The sequence below is a fragment of the Rousettus aegyptiacus genome, unplaced genomic scaffold (assembly GCF_014176215.1).
Source record: "Rousettus aegyptiacus isolate mRouAeg1 unplaced genomic scaffold, mRouAeg1.p scaffold_m13_p_15, whole genome shotgun sequence".
Taxonomy (NCBI): domain Eukaryota; kingdom Metazoa; phylum Chordata; class Mammalia; order Chiroptera; family Pteropodidae; genus Rousettus; species Rousettus aegyptiacus.
The window spans coordinates 58180605-58195582 of NW_023416290.1; the positions used below are offsets into that span (position 1 = coordinate 58180605).

At 61.9% G+C, this 14978-nt stretch overlaps 1 protein-coding gene across 1 annotated transcript in view; it reads right to left on the reverse strand.

Annotated features, from left to right (window-relative positions):
• Positions 1 to 6628: 6628 nt before the first annotated feature.
• The window catches only part of COL22A1 (collagen type XXII alpha 1 chain), a 156673-nt gene continuing 148323 nt past the window's right edge, over positions 6629 to 14978 (reverse strand). The window contains exons 60-64 of the mRNA XM_016164294.2: positions 14395 to 14574; positions 12820 to 12886; positions 10743 to 10925; positions 9436 to 9513; positions 6629 to 7416 (exon numbers count right to left, since the gene is read on the reverse strand). Coding sequence (XP_016019780.2) covers positions 7229 to 7416; positions 9436 to 9513; positions 10743 to 10925; positions 12820 to 12886; positions 14395 to 14574 — 696 coding nt within the window. The 3' untranslated portion in view covers positions 6629 to 7228. The remainder of the gene's footprint in view (positions 7417 to 9435; positions 9514 to 10742; positions 10926 to 12819; positions 12887 to 14394; positions 14575 to 14978) is intronic.

Sequence of the window (14978 nt, forward strand, 5' to 3'; positions counted from 1 at the left end):
TCTTATTACTCTCAGTGATGACAGGGTGGCCATCTTTGTACACAAGAGGATGCACCCCCCACCCCAAGTTTGGAAAACCCTCTGCATCAGATCAGCATTTCGCCGTTTGCAAAGTGGGCTCGTTTCGCCCGGCAGGTGAGAAGAACTTGCTGAGTGTCCACCACGAGCCGGCGCTGCTCTCGGCCGCAGATTCGGCAGCGAACAAGGCAGAGAAGGTCCCCGCCCTTCTGGAGGGGGGCAGAGTCCGGAGAGGTGGCAGCGACGTCTCGTCAGCCATTACCCGTCCCCGGGGCCGTGGGGACTTGCTGCTGTGACCCGCTTAGGAAGGCGCGGAGAGCCAGGCGGCGTGACCTGTCCGTGGTGGAGGGAGGCTGAAATGAGCTGTCCTGGACACAGGCCCCGTGTGCTCTGCCCCTTCCCATGCCCCGCCCCCTACCTAAACGAGGACGGTCCCTCCACGTGGAAGTGGCAGAGAAAGAGGCGTCACCATGGAGACAAGGTCAGAGCGCTGTGCTGGACCCGGGACCCCACCTGCAGTTTCTGGCTTTGAAGATGCTGGCAGGGGCCGTGAGCCAAAGGTTGCTGGCAGCCTCTGAAAGCTGGACAAGGCAAGAGGAAGCGATTGTCCTGTAGGTCCTCCAGAAAGAAGAAGGAGAAGAAGAACAAAAGCCTGCAGACAGCTTGACTCTAGCCCGTTGAGACCTGGGTATGACTTCTAACCCACAGAAATGTAAGGTAATAAATGCATTTCGAGCCACTAAATTTGAGGCAATTTGTTTCAAAGCCATAGAAAACGATACAGTATTATTTTTACTTTTTCTTTCTGTTTATAACAGATGAAGAAACGGAGAGTCAAAAAAAATCAAATCTTTTCCATGGTCCGTCAGCTCTAACTAAACAAAAACCTGTGCTCTCACACCGGTCTCTGACCACGCGGAGTGAGCACAGCCTGGCCCCAGCTCCTCTCTGCAGCTCAGCCGGCTGGGGGGCGACCCCGCAGCTGACCTTCTCGGGTCTGACGGACTGAGCGGCGGCCGCTCCTGAGGCAGGCAGGGCCCTGGGGGATGTTTATAGACCCGCTAACTCATTTCGGAGCCAAATTAATCGGACGCATAACAGGGAGGGAGATATTTGTCATTTCTCAAGTTCACGAACAAATGGATTTCCTATTCATTATTCATCGGCTTTTGAAGTTTAATGAATAGCTCAGGGACAATCGCTAAATTTTGGCATTTATAGAAAATCAGCGCCAGCCGGAATCATTATGCATCAAGTATTCAAGTATCGGTTTATTATACGTAATGAATTCCACTTACTACTTGATCTGGTGTTTATCAACTTTAAATTTTTAATGAACCCAAAGTGATGAATTCATTAAGGACGGCCTCGCTCTTCCCCCTCCCCTGGTTCATTCCGTCACGAGAAACAGGCGGAAGGGCCCGGGCCTGCTCAGCCCACACCCTGCGTCCGTGCGTGACACTGTTTTTGTTAGATTCCGGGAGAATCAATCTTCCCATTGACGTTCATCAGCGTTCTCCCGTCCGCTTGTTCTTCCTCCGACACATTAATATCTTTCCTCCCTTTCTCTCCAGAAAGAAAATCATGGATCTCGTGTTAATGATAATGTAAACAGTCAGAAGAAAAGCCTTTTTAAGATTGGCACCTTGTGTTAACTTAAAAGCAGTAGTGAGACTATAAGAAAAAAAAATAAAACTCTACCTCGGAGGCCCTCACCCATCCCCCATGTCTACGGCTATAACGAGGAAAAACTTGGGGACACTTTCAAAAGGAAACAAAATAAAAGGCTGATCTCGCCCAACAGAGTCTCTGGAGTCATCGTTATTCTAATAATCGATATTATAATCGTCACGCCTTTGTTGTAGGAAGGAGCTAAATATGCTGAAGACTTGGAACCATTTCGCTTTTCCAGCAACGGTTATCCGCTGTGGCCTGTTAACATCTCTCTTCCGGCTGAAATGACATTTTCGGTCGTTCTCAGCCACTGACGGCATCTCGCGCACGTCACACGGCTCATGCCGGTCATTTTCACACTGCGCCCCGCCCCCCCCGACTCGAGGCTCCCCACACCCTCGCCCCACGCCCCAGAAACCTATGCAGAGAGCAGGGAGCGGGCTGTCCCCTTCCCGCCTCCTTCTTCCCAGGCTTAGCCCCTGATCTGGGGGACGAGGGCCGAGCGAGGGAGCTCGTGACGCCCTGCAGTAAGGTCGGAGACGGCAGACGTGGGCTTCACCGTGCTCCGTTTGCAAGGGGCTCCCTCCCAACAAGGCCACGCCTTCCCACCCGCCTCTCAGGCCTGACCCGCATGATGTGCTCCAGCCCCACGTGTGGGGCTCCTCGGCCAGCCCGGACCCCCCAATCTTACATCATCATGGACCCAAACTCTGGGGCCGGTGCGTAGGAATGAAAACACAAACGAGGTGGTCCTCTCTCCTTTTTGTGCATGAACTTGTAGCCGGCCAACCTTCTGCAAAGCTCCGTTGGAGGAGATCGGTCGGCCAGGTCAGCAAGCCCAGCGTCGGGGCATCCAACTGGGGGACCATACAGTCGCTGCTCTCAGGGAGCCTCCCGATTAGTGCACAGTTTCATGAGGGGCTCTTTAGCGGCCTCCGTCTTTCGGTTTAGTGGAAGAGAAGCTCCTCTCCAGCCACGTCCTCTGCAGCCAGGCTCGGCAGCTGGCACCGTCCACCAGGAGGCGGTGCCCACGCCCCCCACCCCCGACGTGGGGTGCTCTCGCAACTTGCTTTGACCGACAGACTGAGGTGGAAGAGATGAGTTGTCTCGGAACCTAGAAGTCACTGAAGGGGTTGGTGCTCTCTTGCTTACTCCTGGAATTCTCCCCAGCACTTAAACGACAGTTTGCCATTGTATTGTTATTTATGTAGATTTGTATCTGTCACTGATGATGCACTGTAAATTTCTCGAGAACAGGAAACTTGCCTCTTTTGTTCTTCACCAATACTCAGCCCCTGGTATAGGGTCTGGTCCTTAGTGGCACCGAAAACATTTCTTCTGGCAGAAGGATGGACCAAATTGGAATTTCTGGACGAAAGACACTCAAAGATAATATTTCAGAACCGAAATATCGCCATGACTTTTTACGATATATGGAACAACGTCAACACTTCCCGTCACCACGATCGACCTCCCGACCCGGGCTCTTCTGATAGAGTTCGTTGTCTTCGAATTGTGTGTATTTTTGTTTCCCTGAGGAGACAGAGGAAGGGACTGGAGCCGCATCTGAATCGATATGGCGGAGAACCAAACCGAATGCGAGAAAGTACAGCCCCGGGGAAGAGGTGCTGCAAGAAACGAACGCCTTTTGTGCATCTGTTGGAAGGCGGGGGATATTTTTGGACTTCCACGGGCTGTGGAATTTGGAACTCCAAGTCGATCTTACCTAAAACTCTGCAGGGACTCTCCATCTCATCTCTGGGTTACAAAGGATGGATGAGCCGTGATTCCTGACCTTGAAGAATTTATGTTCTGGCCATATCCGACCCTATGTACACATTGACTTTTCATGGTCGAGCGCCTCCAAGACCGAGGTCCTCCAAATGCCATGCCACGCACATTGCAAGGGGCAGCTCGGGTGACAGAAACCTCCCTGGACGAGACGTCAGAGGGCCTGAACGTTGACCTGGGTCTCCGAGTGTGCCCGGACGAGGGCCCTCCCTTTTCTGGGGCTCGTTTTGGTGGGTTAAGCAAATGCTTGGAGAACACCCTCTCTCCGAGGAAGCTTCGCGTGAGGTCGAGAAATTGTGGAGTCGTGACTTCCTCGGCTTCTCCGCCTGGTGTACTTAGTCATTCCTCCCCGGGGGCCCCTCGAGGGTCACCCTAGGGAGCCAAGTAATTGATACAGGACGAACACACGCATCAGAGATGAAACAGACTCATCCAGAGAGACACCTGCTGATCAATATTGTTAGCTGGGGCATGATTCGCTTCCTCAGCGGAAGGTGAGCGTCATGAACCACTGAATGCTTCTTTTTCTTTTTTCTTTTTTTTAAGATTTTTTTTTTTTTTGAGATTTTACGGTCAGACATTCATATAATTTGTGCGGTGACCTCCCTGATTGCTCTAGCCTCCGTCTGGCTCTGCACACGACCATTACGGCAATACCGACCGTGTCCCCACGCTGTACTCTGAGTCCCCGCGGCCGCTCCGTAGCTACTCACCTCTGTCCTTCGTCTCTCCGCCTTCTTTCCCGCAAGCGGGGTGGAACGTGTGTTCTCATGCCTGGCTAACATTTGAGGGGGGAAAGAGAAGGACAGAAACTTCAGTGGTTGCTAGGCAGCCTGAAGACCTTGCAAAATAAATATATTAAGGCCTGATGGTCGATCTTCCTTAATGCGATTGCTCTCCAGCCCGGCAGGGCCGTGGCTCAGGGGGGATGCCGGGGCCGAGTTATTAGCAATCACAGATGCCGGTCATTTGGAAAAGATCAGGAGTGAAGGGATTTTTAAATGCCGTTTCAAGATGTCCCGCTCATTACGCCACGTGGAGGCTCCCGACTGGCACCCGACGGAGCCGCCCAGCCTGAGGGTTGGTTAACGGCCGTCGAGCGCTCGGTGCCAGGCGGGGGGCTGGACGCTTGACCTCGCGTTCCATTTATTTCACACGTGCCCGCCTCCCGTGATGTAGAAGTTAGCAGGCCGTTTACAGATGAAGCAACCGAGGCCCAGAGAAACAGAGCCGCCTGCCGAGGGGCAGAATTGGGGCTGGAATCCCATTTTCCCAGCTCCTGGGCCGCACGTTTGCCAGAAATGTCTGTTTCTGACAGTCAAACGTCGTCATGTCCCGAGATACGGTCTGAACAAGAGGCGGATGTCTTTGAGTTTCAGCCATCGTGGCACGTTTCTTTTGTTCGGCTTTCGCTGTGCACAGAGCACCATCCGTGCCGCTTTGTTGCGACATTTCATTTGATCCTTGTCAAAACCAGATGAGGTGGAGGCACTCAGGGAAACGAAGGAAGCGGTCCGGGTCCGAGATGGCCCGGCCAGCAGGCGCCGGAGCCAGGACGTCGCGGACCGGCCCGCCCGACGCCGGAGGCCGCCTGTGCGACCGCTCGCCCCAGAGCTCACGCCCGAGTCCGGCCCCTTTCTGCACACCGCGAGCTTCGCCTTTGAAGTCGCAGCCCCTCCCTGCGACTCACTGATTCATCCACAGACCCTCCCGGCTCGGCAGGGCCTGTCCTCGGGCGAGCCCAGGGAGGAGGCCCAGCCACGTGTCCCGGAGCGGCCTCGGGTTCCCAGGAACCCGCTCCCTGAACACACACTGGACGGCGGCCTCGGGCGCCGTCTGGCGGCAGAGCAGAGCTGTCTCAGACGCCGGGCGGGGGAGGCGGGGCACCGCGGGGGTGGCAAGGCCCCACGGCCCGCCGCGGTGTGGCTTCGCCTCTCCGGCTGCTGGGCTCTGACCTATAAAAACGAGGCTAGAAACGCCGGCCCCACGGTGGCCGGGAGACAGAGCGGGCCCGGCGACGGGCGGGCGACGTTAGTTTTCGTTTTGCTGTAGCGTCCTCCGTACCACATGCAGCTTTTACCCTCCGGAGCACTAATGACACCAGTCGCACGGCCCTGCTCCGTGTGTGTCTGTCACACGGGGCGATGCCGGGGGGCGGCGTTTGGAGTTCATCACCTGCCGGAGTCTCCAGACTGTGACCTCCCCGCGTCCTGTTCACCTTGCCGACCCCGGCACCTGGCGCCGTGTCTGCAGAGCTGAAAGGAGCGAACACCCCCCCCGGGGGTGGGGCACCCGTCCCCCAGCCTCTCTCTGCCTTAGCCTCGTCCACTGCGTCCCCCGCGGCTCACACCTCTGGGGAAGAGGCTGCTCTGAGTGGCAGCCAGCTCGGAATTCCTGCCAATTCTCCATTCCTCCCAGACTACGGGGCACACTCCAGAACCAAGGTGAGACTGGGCCTGAGAGCCTCACAAATGTCTGGCCTACGCAGAGGATCTTGGTTAATGACGCAGCCAGAGGTCAAGCTGTCGGGGCGCAGGCCCCGTGCAAGTGCGCGTCTGTCTCGGCAGGGCCGGCAGCCCCACTGCCTCCCACTACCCCCTCCCCCCCCCCCCGGCTTCCCAGGCTCAGGTCAGCGGAGGGGACGTCGCCTGGCAGCCCCGCGGAGGAGCCGTCGTGGAAACGGGGACTGGGCCTGGAAACGGTCTGTCAGCATCGCTTGGTCCCCGGCACCTTCTCTAGTCCCGAACGCCCTGAGGACAGAGCCCCCCGCGCCCCACGCCCTCTCGCTCCCCCAGGGAACCCGGTGACGCGGCCGCGATGAGAAAGGGGTCGGCACCGGAGCTGAGGGGGATCCGGTTTATTGAGCACCTGTTTGTGCCGGGGCGTCTCACACACACGCACAGAGACAGACAGAACCTGGAGGCGCGCGAGTCCCGGCCCACTGCCCGCCGTCAGAACACAGGGTGCTCGGTCGCTGGACCCCCCAACGATTAAAGTGAGTGGAAGCACCATGAGGGGCGCCCGGGGGTCCCGCCGTGGCTGAGAAGCCAAACCAGCGCCCGGGGCGGCCGCCTTCACCCGGCCTCGCATCCGAGGTCCAGACGCTCAGGGCGCCACGAGAGCCGCCGCCACCCCTGCGCCCCCATTGGCCTCGGCCGGCCTGAGCACCGCAGCTCCGCCGGCGCCCCAGGGGCCGTCTGTGAGGGGCGGGGGCACCCACAGACCCGCCTGCCTCGCGGTTGCCTGGGAAGGGCGGCTTTCCGATAGGTCTCCCTCTCCAGGGCCACCTCTGGGCCCAGCCGAGGACAGAAGCCGCTGACTCGTTTCCTCGAGGGTTCCTTGTGAGGGGAGAGGCCAGGTCGGCCAGTGTCCGGTCTGCGAGTCACGGCACCGCGGTCCCGTCCAATGGGCCCACGCGCCGCGCGGGCTGTCGGCAGAGCCAGGAAGCAGTCACGGCCCCACGGCTGGAGTTCCCCCAACCTCAGAGCAGAGGGGAAAAGACTCGGAGCAGTACCACGGGGAATAATAATAATAATGACAATAATAACGTTAAGAACACTCTGACCGACCGGCAGCACCTGTTGAGGTCTCTCGAGAAAATGAAGCAAAAACGAATGATAAAAGGAAAAGAAAGGAAAAACGTGAAAACGACGCGGCCGAAACGTTTCAGGACCTCCGCCGGCTTCCTCAGGCTCCGGTTCCAGTTTCAGAAATGCACTGCAGCGTCCTGGCATTCCAGAACCTTCTAGGGGCCCTTCATGTTCCCCGGGCGGGCAGCGAGGCTGGCGAAGTAGGCGCACTGGGACGGGTCGCACTGGCCGGGCAGGCCGGGCGGGCCGGGCGGCCCGGGGTGTCCAGCTGGTCCGGTCTCCCCTTGCGGGCCGGGGGTCCCAGGGAGCCCGTCTTTCGCATAGCCCGGTTCCCCGGGCGGCCCTGGCCGGGAAGCAAGAGAAACAGGTGGTCAGGCTCCTGCCGCGCACGAGCCCTGGTCTCGCCGCTCCCACCCAGCACGCGCCGAGGGCCCAGGATGTCCTCAGCGAGAACGGCCCGTGGCCGGGTGCGTGGACACCGGGGAGCGGGGCATCTCGAAATGCAGGGGGGGTCTTGCCTTGGCCGTCCGGACTGAGGCAGTAATCAGGGCGCCGTCGAGAGGCGCGAAGCTGGGCCAAGGCCAGGTGGGGAGCGCACGCCCCACCGCGAGATGGACAGAAGCCAGGCCCCCCGGGCTCGGACGTGGCTCTGGGAGACGCGTCCGCCTCGGGAGTGGGGCGCCGCGTCCTCACCACCGACCCAGCCCCAGCTCCCGTGTGTGCAGAGATCCCTGGCCACACTCCATCGCCCAGCATCCGGCCTTCCCTAACAGCCCACACGCTCTAACGTCCACTAGACGGCAGACGTGAACTGCATTCTCGGGCTACGTTAGCCTGTGCTGCACATCATGGTCGAAGGCGATGGAAACAGAATGTAAGGGGTGGGCGGACCGGCCCCACCCGGGAAACTGCCTCGGGGCGCACTGCCCGCCTCAGCCACTGAGCATGGTCGCGTCCTCTAGCACCCCTCGAGCTCCCCCGTTTGCTCTGGCAACCGGGAAGCTCGGGGCTAAGCGACGTGGTCAACCCCAACCCTGACGCTCCTTTTTAAGTCCTAACAATCATGCTGGAAAATCTGAGCCCCCTGCGAGATACACGAAAGGTAGATTTTTCCATTAAAAAGCTCTCTAGACATTTCGTGAGCTCCAGAGGCCACGGACGCTGTGGAGGTCGGCGTCTAACCGTCTAACCTCAGCCCCTGCCTGGACCACGTCTGGCGGCCAGCAGGACGGCTCGTTCCTTCAGCTGGGGACCCGCAAAGCTCAGGCGTTATCCCAGCCTCATGTCGGAACAACTACTTCCCCCTTCTCAACGGTTTCTGGGATGCCTTTTAATCTTTATTCCGAATCGCCTTATTTTAAAAATATTAACATTATAAGCTATTGGGAAGCAGGCAAGACGTCAAAAATAAATACTTGAAATGTATCTCTAGTCATCATCCTCAGTGAGAAGAGCGATCCATGCCCACTATGGGACATTCGGAAAATCAGGAAGAAATAAGTACTAACGTTACAATTACGTCTAGGTCTAATATTCGGATTAAACTCAGAAATGTCCAACCCATGGTAAAAAAAAAACGAAAAAACAAAAACAAAAACAAAGAAAGCTGAAAACCTCCTGTGACGTGAATGCAGGCTTCCGCCTGTGAGAGCTAGGCCTCGCGTTCAGAAAGGACCTCGGGTAATCGCCTCGACTAGACGTAAACACCTCGGAAGGAGTCTGACGACTCAGTCTGATTCCTTCCGCCTTCCACCTCGACGCCTCACCCCGGCACCTGCAGTCCCGGACAGCCACGAGGCGGGGTGGCCGGCTTGTCCGGGTTTTCAGACAGGCCGGCGCTGGACAAGCCAGGACTGCTGGCCGCCCTGCACCTGGCTGGCACTCCCCAAGGCACGTTCTGAGAAACAGCGACGGGGCACGAGCGGACGGGGTGCAGAAAAGGCGCCCCACGCCCACGGGAGCGCGGGAAAGCCCGGCTTAAAGGAAACGAACGCTGTGTTCCCCTGCAGGGGTCCGCGCACGTGTCAGACACGGGTGGGCGTGAGGCATGACCGAGAGGGGCGCCGGGTTCCCGGCCCTGCCCAGACGTATCCAAGTCCAGGCTCGTTTTCTTCGAGACCATTTCGCAGGAGTTTGATGCATGGGCTGTACCTCAGGACTCGTGGAATGTACTACTGTTTTCCTAGTCAGTCTGGAAAGGTGTTAACGAAGTCCAAGCCGCACTCAGCCCCTCTGTGTTCCCCGGAACCCTCTGTCCCCAGCCTGCCCTGAAGGCCGTGGGGACGCGGGCGGGAGAGCTGCCGGGTGCCGCTCGTTCCGGGGGGACGCCACCCCTACCCGAGACTCAAGACGCCCTTCCTACCTGGGATTCCGGGGGGGCCCACGTCGCCTCGGAGGCCCACACCAGGTGCGCCTGGGTCACCTTTGGCTCCTCGCTCACCTGTGAGAAGAACACACACCTTGGCCGGTGGAGACCCATGACGCGGGCCGAGACGGCCCCACGCGTCCACTCCGAGCTACCCTGGCTCACGCGCACTGCACACCGGGGACCCGAATTCCTGCCTACACACTCGGTCTCACTTAAGAACACACTCACGTGCAGAAATACGCACGTGAACTCCATGCTCGAATGCTGTGTTCACACCTAAACATTTACACACGCACGGAACGACCCGATCGCACGCGCACGCATGCACGTTCACACACGTTTCAGCGCGCGCACACACACACACACACACACACACACACACGTCCACGTGTGGACCGGAACACGGGCAGCCAAAGGCGCACCCCCCACCCCCGCACGCAGCCCCGCACTGCCCGGGTCTCACGGGGTTCCGCCCGAACCTCCGAGAAGGACCTGGGAGGAGGTGATGAAGCATTCGGCAGCCTAGGCCGTGGGGGCGCATGCGCGGCTCAGGGCTGCGATCTGGCCAGACCCACGAAGCGGGGTGAGCGCCACCCCAGGGGTTCGAACGCGCGACGGGAATTCCGGGGGGGGGGCGGCCGGCCCCCGGGATCGCATCTGCGATTGTGTCTGCGTTCAGACTGCGCAGACTTCATCAGCTGTCTCCCTCGCCCTTTCTTCCTCGTTCACACCGTTTGGCCGCGTCGTTTCCCGCACGCGATACGCGTCTTTCTGTGATCGCGGCTGGAGTTCTGACGCGCCATGGAGACTTGAGGCCCGTGTTGTTGTCACTACTACAGTCTGTCAGCCTTTGGCCCCAGCCCGATGGCTTCTATTCCTTATGCTTTCTTAACACATTTGTTTCACGTATGTGTTTTATAAACCAGAAGCGGAGAGACTTGGACACCAACTTAACAAAAAGCGCTTTCGGTAGGAAAAACGTTCCGGGGCCTGAACTTGGACAGGGAAAGGGGCATTTCGCATCGTTCCCTGAAATCGCGGCGGCGGAGATGGAGAGATAGCAGGAAAGCAGACGGGACGTGATTCGAGCCCCCTGGCAGAGGCATGATTTTCCAAAAATGTCAACTACGAAAACCCCTTATACATATGAAAAAGTTACACGGTGCCAAAGCTCGGGGTGCTGCCAAGCTGCGGGGGGGCGAGAACGGAATAAATCATGTGTAAGTTGCGCTGGGCACGCCTCGCCGAGCCGCCCACAGCCCTCCTGGGGGCGCGAAGCGCACCTCCGGGTCCTCGCTCACCTTTGGGGCCGGCTGGTCCGGAGGGCCCTTCCAGACCCCCGTGCCCGGGCCGTCCTGGCTCCCCCACGGGGCCTGCCCGGCCCGGAAGCCCATCTTTCCCGGGGGGCCCCGGGGGCCCGGGTCTGCCTTGAGATGCCTTCGTGTGCGCTGGGGGCATCTGGGCCAGGAGGTAGGCAAGTTTGGCTACGGAGGAGGAAACAGAGAGTCAGATCGTGAAGGAGGGAATAGACGGTGACTCACGGCAAGTCCCAGGGCCCAGGAGACGGGAACCAACACGACGACAACAAAACCCTGGGCACAGCGCCCACGCCGCAGCCCCGACGTGCGCCCTGAGCGGGGCGGGCCAGCGCCGCCGCCTCGGGAGCCGGGCCGCAGCGAGGCCACTGCCCGGCGCGGCCTTGGGCAAGGCCCGGGCCTCTCCGGGCCCCGCCTCCGCTGCCCGGCAGGTGGAGGCATCGAAACGACACGCCTCCCGCCGGGCGGGTGCCGGCGGCCCGAGCGCCACGGGGGGCCCGGGCGGCATGTGGCGCGTGGTGGGCCCTCCGGACGCCCTCTGCCACCACCGCCGCAGCCGCCCCGTAGCTGCGTGAAGACGGATCTGAGCACCGATGTTCTCGTCTCTGGCGGGTGGGCTGGGCGCGACGGGCACTGTGGCCCCCGGACGTCTGAAGTGTTGAGGTTACAGAACCGATTTAACGCCCGGATGTCCGTCCGATCGCCGGCCGCCACGTCCACCGCACTCGGAGTTCAGCGTCCGCCCGATGGCCGCCACGGGCCACCCTTGTTTGCCTCGCAGCCACAGAGAGCAAGGCCGAGGCCCTCATTCTGCAGACTGCATGACAGCCCAGAGAAGCGGGGGGCCCGCCCGAGGGGCCCCCCGTGGCGGTAACACGGCGCAGACCGGGGTCTCCCGAGTGTGCGTGACGCCCGTGTGACCCCCCGCCATGCAGCGCCGTGCAGTCTCCCCACGCGGGGCGGCGGGAGGGGCGGCCCCGCCCCCAGGCCCGGGGCAAACCGCTCGGCTGCTCTGGGCCTTGACCGTCCGGTCTGGGGAGGGGAAGGAAGCTGACGCCTCGTCCTCAGACGGTCATTTGGAGGAAAAGGCTCCGGCTGGCCCGTGCTCCACCTGAACGACTTCAGGCCGGTCTCGCCTCTGCTCTTGGGCTGGAAACACCCCGACGGCAGAGGCCACTGTGTCACTATAAACCTGACACCCGGGGGCGGAATGTAGCGCTCCTGGCCCAGGACCCCGACAGGCCCGGCCGACAGCAGCCACCGCCCAGGCCTCGGTTCCTTCCCCTCCGTGGCCTCCCTCCCCGCCCCGGCTCCCCGCCCTCCACTTCAGATGACTCCAGCTTTCCCATGTGAGGGGCAGGGACAAGGGTCCCGTGTTCAACGCCAGGTCCCCACGCCCATCCTGGAGTCTGGCGTCTGTCTGAGACACGCCGCCGTGAACGGACGTGCCTCCCCCGTGCGTGGCTCCCTCGGCCTCCCTGCCACACGTGCGTCTGCGACTTGCTTCCTCTGAGCTTCCACCGCCGGGGCGAGCGGTGGCCGAGAGCGGGGACCGTGCGGCGGGCACACCAGCACGCAGCCCTGTGCAGACGCCCCGAGCGCTCCGGCCCCGGCAGGTCACTGGACTGACAACCGCCACAGCTCCGTGAGACCGCGGCCGGCTTCCGGGGTTCACGGGGCGGCGCTTAGACCTGCACCCGACGCAGGGCGGGCCCTGACGCTGCCATCGCTAGTCACCTGCCACCTCGCCCTCCCTCCCTGACCGTCGCAGGGACGCCCTGCCCTGGGCCGGGGGTTCGCTGCAGCCACGACTTGTTGATTAGACAGACGGTGGCCCAGGACGACGGCCGGCGTGGCATTGCTGGCTCTGTAGGTGGTGAGCTCCCCTGCAAGAGCTCAGCAAGCCGAGGTGACGCAGGCGCACTAGGGGGAGCTCTGGAGAGGCGTCCGCGAGGCTGGCTGGCCCCGCCAGGCGCACCCCAATCCCGGAGGGCCGCTTGCCGGGGTCAGGAGGGCGTCCGGCCCGCACCCGCCCGGCGCTGGCGAAAGGCCTGCTACTCACTCTCCAGCTGTTTCTCCAGTTCTTCCTGGATGAGCCGCCGCAGGGTGTCCAGGGAGGGAGGCTCCCCCTGGAGGACAGAAGCTGGGGTTACCGATCTTCCCAGGCAGCCGGGCCGGGACACCGAGGGGTCACGCGGCACACGCCACGCCTCCCTGGTCCGACCCCGTTCCGCGAGCGCCCCCTCCCCGTCCATCACGCGGGAGGTGCCGGCCCACTCTGCACGCGGCCCGGACTCGGCGCTCTGCCCTGCCGGCCGCTCCTCCGCTGGCCGCCCCCTGCACAAACCACGTGGCCAGCACTGGACCCGGGAGGGCCGGCCCCCGCGCGTGGCTCCCTGCCGAGGTCCCCTCCACCTCCGGGACCACCTCGCAGGCCACGTCCCACATCGAGGCACGTCGATGTCCTCCAAACGGCCCCCCGGCCACTCGGGGCCCCGGGACGGTTTTCCCTGCTGGGTCGCCTTGGCCCCACAGGGGTCCCCCACAGCCCTGGAGCCCGGTGCACGGAGCCGGGCGCTGCCTCCGGGCCCACACGGGGATGTGTGATGCCCGGGAGGCCCCACAAGCCTGTCCTCGCGCCACCGACTCCCTCAGGGCCACGCCCAGCCCTCGAGGCACGGCCTGCCCGGGCTCGTGGCCGCGGCCTCCACACCGGGCGCGGGGTGCGGCGTGAGATGGACTCCACTTCCTTAGTCCCGTTTTCTTTCTGGTCCACAGTCACTCATGATGCCCCAGGACGCCCTCTGCCGCCACAGGCGCAGGGCGAGGACCCGGCTGGACCCAGGGGCCCCGGCCCTCCAGCACCTCTGCACCTGGCAGAGAGGCCTGGCTGTCCGGCCTCCTGCGGTGGCCGAAACTCAGGTGACGGGGCCACCGAGAAGCGTCAGAGCCGCACAGTGTCAGACAGGGACACCGGAGACCAGCCAAGCCTGTGCTCTGGGGAAAGTGAGGGCGCCCAGGGGACCCGGTGGGCTGCGGATGGCCAGCCCACACACGCTCCCGCCTGGCAGGCCTGCTCGTCTCTCTGCAGCCGAAGTGCTCACGTGATGAGTGCGGGCAGAATGAGAGTTCTGCTACGAGAACAAAATATCTTCGAAGGGAAAAACGTCTGCTCTAAAGAAGCCTTCCCTTTCATGTTTGGGGGAAGTGGACCCAGAGGAAGATGGAACCCCCCAGAACCCCCCCGGGAGGCATGGCCAGGCACGGAACAGATGGCGAGCCACCGAGGGGGGCTCAGGCCACTCGGGCTGGCTGCGTCTCCACCACGGCCTTTGGCACAGGGTCCCCGGCAGGACAGCGCTGCCTCCCATGGGGGGAGTTTTGAGGGCTCGCTGGGAAGGGACACCCCTCTGGGGCGCGTCCTGAGCTATGCATGCCACCCCACTGGTCATCACGGCAAGCCTGCCAGGAGAGGACCCCCACCCCTTTGGCAGACATGAAGGGCCCATGCAGAGAAGGGGACCAGCCCGGCCCCGGTCACGCAGGTCACCCGGCTCTGTGGCCCAGTCCCCTGACGGCCACAGCCCTCCCTCGTGTCCCCGAGGCCCCACGACCACTGCAATGCCAGCATCCTTACCCTCGGGCCCGGAAATCCTGGCTGGCCCGGAGGCCCCGAGGGCCCGGCCGGCCCACTCTCCCCAGGCGGGCCTTGGGGGCCCATCAGGCCCGTGTGGCCTTTGTGGCCTGGGATTCCAGGGTCCCCAGGCTGGCCGTTCCCACCAGGCGGTCCTTTGTCACCTTTGACCCCGGGATCTCCCTAGAGGAGGAAAGAAGCGTGTCAGCAAGCAAAGGACAGAAGGGACCACTCGGCTGTGGGGTCCCTGTCCTCTGCCTCCCGGAGCCCTGCAGAGGAGACCTCAGTCCTGGCAGACGAGGACACCTGCCCAGGTCACCCAGGGGCCTGCAGGGGACAAGACGAGGACTCTGATTTCCAAACCCCAACCCGGTGCTCCCCGCAACAGTGCGGCTCCAGCTGCCCACCTAGAGAGGGCCGCCACCGAGCCCGCCCTCGGCCTCCGCCAGCTGGACAGGCGCGCGCACTCCGCAGGCCCAGGGTTCCCTCGCAGGCACTCCCCCGCTCCCTTCGTCGGCTCCGGGGGGCCACAGGGGGTGGCGCTGCCCGGGACCCTTTTCTCCCCATCACAGACCCAGCGTCTGAGG